General features: G+C 36.4%; 1 protein-coding gene across 1 annotated transcript in view; it reads right to left on the bottom strand.

Moving 5' to 3' along the window:
• Window positions 1–3,093: 3,093 nt before the first annotated feature.
• Window positions 3,094–9,679, bottom strand: part of FSIP1 (fibrous sheath interacting protein 1) — an 86,929-nt gene continuing 80,343 nt past the window's right edge. Inside the window, exons 12-13 of the mRNA XM_009320980.1 lie at window positions 6,439–6,985; window positions 3,094–3,151 (exon numbers count right to left, since the gene is read on the bottom strand). Of these exons, the coding sequence (XP_009319255.1) occupies window positions 3,129–3,151; window positions 6,439–6,985 (570 nt within the window). The 3' untranslated portion in view covers window positions 3,094–3,128. The remainder of the gene's footprint in view (window positions 3,152–6,438; window positions 6,986–9,679) is intronic.

Here is a 9,679-nt window from a genome sequence, read left to right as displayed (position 1 = left end):
CCATGCAGCATCAAAACATAGCCACTGGAGTAAATCAATATCAACAGCTGAGCGCTGGCCACCATGAACACCAGTACTGTATGTATATTACCGAAGAGTCTCAGTGACAATGGCAGAATGGTTTGGTCGTGTATGGCTCAGCAAATAGATGCAAGCACACCAAAATAGTCTCTTCATGGGTATGTTGTTTTCACCAACTTTAAATTTTTGGAACAAAATTATCTATCTTGTGCTGCAAAATCATAGTGGGAAATAAGATAAGGAGCACAAAACAGCACAAACCTACATGCACACACAAAATTTCTTATTCCTCAATACAAAACAGATCTCAAAGCCCAAAAGTCAGAAGGATAACTTTAAAAATCAGTCTCCTCTGCTGTGGTTTTGGGATGAACAGAGCTAGGAAACACTGTAAAGAAGCTAGTTGTTAGAACTTTTTACCAAATACAGCTTACACTGAATGAAGGTATTTTGGAAAACCTGTTTCCAAATCCTGAGTTAGGCTGCGAATGAAAATTCATTTAAATATCTTAATCATCACTGCTGCATCACTCCCCGAGGAGAAGCCGCCGCATTCCAGTGCAGCTGGAATTCCAGTGGCAAGCTCGGCAGAGGGGTTATTGCAGGTCACAACCGAGAGACATTGGAAAAACAAAGAAAAACCCATGAATCTGCCTGAGCTCAACTTTCCTTTTACCCTCATACTGGTGATGTTTCAGCAAATGACCTTGTCACTATATTTTATATAATATCTCCATTATTCTGTACTTCATACCAGTAAACATGTTTTACCAAATAATTTTATTTCCTACAGTTTTACTTAAAACTGAAAATAAATAAAGGAGGCCTTGAATTGATATTTGACCTGTAGCATCAAGCAAGAAATAAAATCTTCCCAAAGAACCTGTTGTAGACATGCAGTAGAAACCAAGCACAGATAAATATTAGGTCACTAATTTTTGACACAGTCTCTGAGTTCGGGTACTGACCCTAAGCACCTTTGGAACAGCGTTTCACAAGCACTAGGTCCCTGCGGTTTGCAGTGACTCCAACTGGTGCAGGGTGCTCAGCACTTCCCAAGACCTGAAGTGAAGTAATAGAGTTCCTGTCAGGATATACTCTTCAAGTCAATAGTCATTCAAACTTGCCTGCTTATCCCTGAAATGCCAGATGTGAACAAAAAGTTGTATTCATGGCTTCAGGAATATCGTAAGGCTTAGTCAGCAACAGGCTCTTCCTTGAGGGTGCTAGGAAAAGCTTTTTCGTAACAGTAAGACATTTAAGATAGCAAAATACGCCAGAAAAGTAAGAATTAATTATTATTTCTCTTAATATACATTGTAGATATTCTACATATAAACTTGAAACAGAACTTAGTTTTCTTCAAAAACTATCCGAGCACTTTAACACTGTTTTTGAGAAGGACTCTATAAAACATGAATTCCATGTGAAAATAACTGGACTGTGGAAAGATTACAGCCAGTGGACAGTCCTGCATGAATATCATACAGGCACAGAAAATACTCTTGAAAAAACTTTGTCAGTATTGCTTTGATTATATTTATGGTAAAGAAATTATGACACAGACTTAAAATTTTTAAGATAAGAAATACATCTAGGTGAGATTTGCAACGCTCCATGAAACACGCTTACAGCAATCCTACGCAGAGCAATGGGACTATGCAGAACGCCCAGTATCCATGGATTTGTTATTGCTGTTGCAAAACAAGTAAAAATATCAGAAAACAAAACAATAAATAGCACTTGCTTATCACAAATATAGTGTCCCGTTTACCTTTTTAATTAAAAGACAGTAGGTTAGATTCTGATCTCTGTTATATCCACATGATTACCACTTCCTCAGGAGCGTACATCCACTCAGACTGGCAACTCTGTAAATGAGATTAGAATCTGGGCCAATATCTGCATTAATTTAAACATTCGGATTAGTTCAAGTAAGCCCTATGCCATAACGCAGCCATTGTGCAGTTAACTTCGTATCCATACAACTTTTCTTGCTGAATGTTAAATGGCTAGTATGTTATCTGAGAAAGAATTTGTCCTTTTAGCTTGTGGCAAATGAGAGCCTGGCAGTGGGAAAATCTATTGACTTTTCTTTGGTAGAATATCTCTCCCTGCCTCCCCCCCCAAAAAAAAAAGAGAACCATGTTTTTTTAATAACTTCTTCTTATTCTGACACTACAGTGCATGAAATGAAAACCTAACCATCAGCTCAGTAAATAAGTAGAAAATTCAGGAGAAACAGTAGTTAACTTGTAATGAATTTTTATTATTATCTCAAACACAAACCAGCTGTATTACCCTCCCCACAGCTAGCCATTACTATAAGGTTTCACAGTCCAGTAACTGCTAGGGCAAAGTTCTGATCTCCTTGACTTTTATTTGCACCAAGCCTCACAAGGGACTGCGATCTTTCATCACGTAGTTACACTTCTTAACCAGAGGATAAGATTGTTTGCTCTACGGTTACGTTCTTCACAGGATCAAGAATGGGACACAGCTGAGCAGACCGGTGCTGCTGTTCTGATCCAGCAGAAGACTTGTGCCAGCCTTTACCTTCAATCAAGCCAGCAGTCCAGCTGACGGCCCGGGGGCAGAAGATTGAGTATGTATTTGGGTCCTTCTCTGAGTCAGGGCTCAGCAGTCAGACAGGCTGCAAGCTCCAGCAAACTGTACTGGGATAATAGAGGTCAGGTTTTAACTAACTTCATGAAAAAAGTAGATCGTGTGTAAAGGAGGAAAGATAAAATTATTATATACATTTCATATCCGTTCTAATAAAGTCTCATCAGTAGAAATGGAACTTTGCAAGTTGCATTTTCTATTTTTCATGAACAAAGACATGCACGTCTATCAGACACACAACTACACAAATGTGTACGTACATTTATTTATTAGCTAGAACACTCCCAGGAAATTTAATGATGAAGTGCAAGAGTTTTTTTTGAAATCAAACTGCAACAATATATGATAATAATAATTATCTCTTAAGAATAAATCACCTCACGTAACAGTTTTCAATGCTGATAATTCATTGCCTTCAGAGTGTCTGAAAAACACATTTTTGGAAAAACCGTTGTGTAAAGAAGCATATAATCACTCTCCCCTCAACTTTCAATCTTCATATCATCTGTAAAAAAGAAAAGAATCATATGCTGAACTGCTGCAAGCACAATATTATTTGCAAGAGGAAAAAGCAAAGGCGGTTTTTGATACAACTTCTACTTGAAACTTAATATAGCCAAAAAAAAAGAGAGCTGGAATTAATTACCAATTGGCTCATACAACTGAGAAATAACAACCTTTTCATATCTGTATGTGGGTGAGTCTGGCTTCTCTTTATCTCAGTAAACATCACGTATATTTACATGTGTATGACCTTGATGCAAATCACTGCTTTTTTCAAGAAGCAGGAATTACTTATGTCTGAAGGCACATGAGAGTTTCCTTCAGAGAGATATATATACACATATATATATGAGAATGATGTTAATAATTATGCTTTCCTTAAATAATGTATTACAGCAAATCTATGTCACAGACTACAGTACCATAATGACTGCGAAACTAAAATTCTGCTAAACCAGTTTCACACAAACACAGTTTTGTTTGCTTACACAGCACTACACAGAGTTTAAGCCATGTGTAGCAGGCCAGAAAATCAAACTGTTTACAGAAGATTATGCATATATGTTTAAATGTCCTTTAGAATTAAGACATAACAAAGCTCAACCATGTAAATGTCTCTTAAAAATAGAAATACACCTGACACCTTCATCTGCAGGTGTATTTGCCTTAAACTGGACTCCACTGGGATCTCCATTCCTCCATACAATTAGCACATCTAATCATGTCTGAACTAACAACAAGCTTACCTATAGGATACATTAGGCAACTTTCTAAATTTGATAAAAATCACAACCTTTTGCTTATGGCCAGGAATAATTGCTTAAGACAGAACTGGGTCACCTTTGCGGGAGAGGTATCAGGGTTTTCTGGTTTATGCTGTACGCTTTCTCATAAGCAGTACATTGACAAAAATAGTAAGAATGGACTGCCACCTATTCAAATGCTAATTTTAGATGTATATTTTAGCATTAGAGTAATATTAACAGAATACAATAAATGTGAATTTAAATTTAAACTTATGGATAACTGCAAAATATTTGGCACTAATGTGAAAACAATTACAAACCTCTGAAGTGGGTTTTATTTTGCACTTACTTTTATTGTGCCTAAAGATTATCTGTTCACACCATTTTTAAAAATGAGACACTGACACAAAGACTCAAAGCCTGATGAGGTAATGATATCTGTAATGATATCTTTGTTTTTGTTTTTAGGTTTTTAGTAAAAATGAAAAGATTTAGAGACTCTGAAAATTCAGAACACTTTCCCCCCCAAAAAAAAAAATATTTGGTAAGCAGTATCACCATCAACCCAAGATGTTTATTAACCATACAGATTTGAGGTCTATATGGTTGAACATTTCTCAGCCACTACTGAAAACAGATGATAATCGAAATACCCTATTGCAAGGCTCTGACACAACGCATGGTTATGACTCAAAGATATTTAAATTATTATGTGATAAACATTAACACATTCACTTTAGAGACTTTTACCATGAGATGTCCCATATGGAAATTTACTTAATAGCTGAAATCTCCTTTCTCTCTTGTGCAATATAATTACCGCATAGTGACTATGTCTACCGCAACAGGTATGAACAGTTACCTGCTCACTTCACTACATAGTGGCTACAGTGCATGGTGTTTTGCTTGATTTATCACATCCCCCCTTAAAATACACTAATAAAGAGAGATGGTAGTCGGGGCTGAGTCGCACTTGACTCTGACTGTACTACATCTATTCAGACTGAAGGAGAACTTTAGCTCAAGTGAAGGCAGCAAGTTAAACTTGAGTTTTTCTCACTGTCGGTTGCTGAAGAAGACTGATGGTGTAGTATGTAGTCATGTTAATCCTGCATGAGATCAGGTTGCCCCTGGCAGAGGTGGTTCTCTATGGTGTTCCCCATCACCACCACTGCCACCCTGCTCTCCTCTGGGGCAGACCACTTCCTTCTTCCCTTGCTCACTCTTCTGATGCTTGCATCTATGTGAAGAGCAAAGCTGGCATGTGAAGTTAGCTGAAAACTAACCTACAAAAAAAAAAAAACAACCCACACCCAACCTTTCTACAGGCACTGTATTTCTATTTTCTTCCTATTGCAGCTATGGCCTAAATCTCATAATGGGCAAATATGGCAGGTGAGTCTAGATACCAAGTTTGTCTGGCAGTGTAAAAACAGCAACAACAAGCCTCCTTGCTTATTAGTAGGTGGAATCATTTAAAAAAAAAATTAACATTCCCTTCACTGTAGAAAGGTTAAGTATGAACAATCAAAGAAACAGTTGTGATCATAATTAAGAAATTATAACGTAGTAAAGAGGTATTAGGATGCTCTTCTAAATTACCAATGAATGTGAAAAAATGTTTCTCCAAATTCAGAATAGATTACCAGTATAACAAAGATCTATCTTGACAAACCTAGCAAAATTCATTGATTTCTAATACAATTAAACTGTAGCACTGTAATCACAAACAACTTCATACTGTCACAACTTTTATGAAAGAAATGAAAGACATGTAGATGTACCTGCCTAAAATCTGGCTTATTTGAACAGTTTGCTTTCCAGAAAGAGAAGTGGTCTTAGGCTAAAAATCTAAATGTAGATTTAGATTACAATATCACTATATAATTGCATTTAAGTAAAGGACATAAAAAACAGAGACATTTCCAAAATCTTTTTATAATACCAGATAGGGTGAATTTAATTTTTTGCTGGTTAAAGTCTATTCTTTCTTTTACTGAACTAAAAGTAATTTATAGAAATTATGCAGTATTTATTCATTTTGTTATCTTCTATGTGTAAATTTGAACTCCCTGAAAGCAATTTATTATTTTTAATATAGCTAGGTCATGTTTGTTTCTATACTACCGAGTTTACCTTATTAAAAACATTCAAGAAACACTTGCATTTTTGTATGAATTGTTATACCAACTACTGGGAGAATATTTGCTCTCCACAGAACAGCGAACATGACTTTCTACTACCAAAAAGATAATCCATATGTGTTGTCAACACTGTTTTCCAGTTGACAGAATTAATCAACATCAATATTATATTTCATAAGAGTCCTAGTCTTATGGTCAATTATGTCAGGGCAAGAATTTTAATAAACATTCTGTTATTTTGTGTGTATTATTTTTGGCACAGTTTTACGTTTTATAAAAGTACATCCTTGCCCCACCGGAACAATCAGTGTGTATTGGTGCATACCTTTGGTGAGAACCTGCTTAGTTTTTTTCATCATAATCAAAAGCCTATTCTAAAGGGTTGTTAAGAGTCTCACCTCCTTTGGTTTGCAGTGGTATGCTGAGAATGTCAGCCTCTGTGGATGGCTCATTGTTCATGCTGATGCAATATAATGGTTCCCCCAAGAAAGAAGGTTTCTTCAAACTTTTTGTGTTGAGTGCTCTTGACATAAAGTAACCTTCAGTAATACTCTTATCTCCCATCTTCTGTAAACCTTCTAGGTCATCAAGTTCCTCTGTTTGGGCCAGTGAATCCTTTGATAAGTGACTATCAGCCAATGCTTTGCTGATATAGTAGCCAGGGATTTCACTCTCTGCATTAACACACAAGCTTTTGTCTCCAAGTCCAGCCTTTTCCTGAGCCGTTAACATCCCTACAATATGGTCTTCAACTAACATTTTGGAAAGAGTAGATGTGGAGTGAAGAGTGGAGTCTTGACTTGTGTAACAAGGGGGACTTAATCCACAAGAAAGAGATTCCTGAGACTTTGGCATGGTAACGTTGCTTATTGTTCTCTGAGGCTGCATACATTCTTCCAGAAGGGTCTTAAGCTGCTCTTCAGAGAGGCCCGTTTGTTCTTCAGTCTGAAAAAAAAAAAAGGCAAGAATTTCTTCTGTCAAAATATAATTAATGAAAAGCAGCGGCATAAAACAGTTTGAGAGATACAAAAGCACTGGCAGAACTCTTAAACTGATATCAATGTCTTTCAATTCAAAATTAATTTAAATATACATTTACATAATTACATCATTTACGTAACATCATCACTAGGTTCTAGATAGATTAGATGCTGAAAGATAGGACAGAAGTCTGATGTCCACAAGGCACCAAGAGGCCTTTGATTTTGCTTACTCTTCCACTAGATATCACTGCCTTTTAATTACCAAAGCACGTACTTTTTCATATATCTTGGTTTGTTGTGTATACATACAGACACACATACACTTTAAGATTTTAGTTACTGAAAGCAAAACTGCACATTGCTAAAAGACTTTCAGCTGTTGGGGCGATGCAACTGCGGTCAAAATGGTTTTGGATAGCACCAGCCCACAAAGATTGTCACATATTGACTGAAGAATTCCCAGCCGCTCCCTGTAGAAATGCAACACAGCCTCTCTCAGCCACGTGACAAAAAGCACATCAGTTACTCATCTACAGGACCTACCACATCAAGTACGTCCCATGGCATGTGACAGAAGAAAGCCCCATCTTCTGTACGACAGTTTTGCTGCTTTCTACAAGCTGTCACTGCTTGGATAGCTCACAGGTGTATCTCTTCAGTCAATTTCTTTTTCAGACAGTGGCACACTCCCATCATTTTTACCATGCAGGATTCCTTTACTGGACATTTCTTAAAATTTGATATCAAAGATAACTGATATTAGCTGGTAATGGTGAAGAATAGCAAAGGATATTTTGCTTAGAGAGGTTTGCAATGGGGAGTTACTTCTAGCCTTTAATCCTTAATGTTCCTTGGTAATAGAGAAGCACAATACTCCCTGGCAATTTAAAGATTATAATGAAAAGTACAAGACATATTTTAGATATGCATAATACATTTGCCCATGAAATATGAGATATAGAAGATATAATAATATAAATGCTATAGATACTATGCAATATTTAATGGAAAAAGACGCTTTCTACTATCAAAACCTCAGTTTTACCCAACCTCCAAGAGACAAAGGATCAGCAGACAATCTGATGAACTCCCTAAGGCTGCAGTGATTTATGTCAAACAACGATTTTATTCACTGTGTAATGACTATTACACAGAATTTACCTTACATTGTGCTAGAGCATGGAGCCACTGTCATTTCAGAGGAAAGACCAATATCCGACGTCTAGCTGATTTTTTTTCCCCTGAAGGTCTCTTATCCAACGACAGGAGTGATATCACTCTGATGTACATGACATGACGAAATCGCAGCCTAAGTAGCACAGGGTGTATGGATTACATCTGAAAACTCATTATTCATGTTCATGAATGGGGACAGTTTTCAGTCAGGAAGGAAACAGTATTTCTTTGTAAAACTTATTGTGGCTATTAAAAATTACAAGGTGATGCTACAAAGTGAACAGGACAGACATATTAGGTTACCTTCAGTCCCCATTCTGTATTTACATGTTCAAACATTAATAATAGCTAATAACCACTACTATAGACTGATTGCTTTACAGTTCAGGCACTAGCTGATGTACTTAAACTCAGTTTTGTAGATTTATCCAACCCACTAATCTTTTCCTGCACAGACTGATTTCCTTCCCAAAGACACTTTGAGTTAATTTCCTACACATACAAAGAAGACAACTGCATTAAAGAAGTTGAGATACTAAGGGCTTTTAAACAACAACAACAAAAAAAAGAGCATCGACAGCCTATCATTATGTGTAGAGAGCTTTATTTAGACGAACATAAAATCAGGTAATTCTATTGAGATTCAGCTAATCCTGGTATCAATCAAGGTACTTTTGATAATATAACCGATATCAAACTACAACCTTAAGCACTTATTTAGATAACAAAGAAAAAATTATGACCTCTTCAAACTTTTCTCAGGCTTTTAAATTTTATTCTTAGTGCAGAAAGTATTGGCTGATGAAAAATAAGTCAGACAGGAAAAACAATCAGTAGCAAAACACATGACAAATCAAAAATGAAACATGGAATTTTTCAAATTTTTCACATTTCTTGAAGGAGTATTTTAACTTGCAGGACAATGTCTGTTTACAAGTTGTCATTATTAGAATGGACTCAGTATAAGAAACAAGATGCATTCACTCAGGCAGAGCACCACAGTAACATAGTTATACCACTACTGGAAGCACAGCTGCATCCAGAGTATATCCACAGAGCAGAATATGATGCTACATAAACATAACTATATTTGTATCACAGAAGATTCTCACATCTGGAAACCCACATGGATTCCCACATGTTTTTGAGTGTGTGGTTCTATACTAACATATTTCAAAGCTCTTGGCCAAGATCATTTGGAACTAATTTTATGTTAATGACAGGGCAATTCACTCACTGCAGAAAGGAATTCTGCATCTGGTGTAAATGAATGACTGAGTACAAAATGAACATAGTGAGGAAGATCATTTTGTCTTGCCTTTCTTTTGTCCTTTTATTCCCCCCATCCCATTTATCTGCAATCTACTTTTCCTTGTCCAAATTTATTATTTTCTTTTTTTCCTTTCAGGAAAATCATACGGCTTGTATTGACAACTGGTCCAAAGATTACCTTGATTATTACCAGAGGGCTAGGTGGGGA

Source organism: Pygoscelis adeliae, unplaced genomic scaffold (genome assembly GCF_000699105.1).
Source record: "Pygoscelis adeliae isolate BGI_AS28 unplaced genomic scaffold, ASM69910v1 Scaffold3, whole genome shotgun sequence".
NCBI lineage: Eukaryota > Metazoa > Chordata > Aves > Sphenisciformes > Spheniscidae > Pygoscelis > Pygoscelis adeliae.
This window is presented reverse-complemented; position numbering and strand designations above follow the sequence as displayed.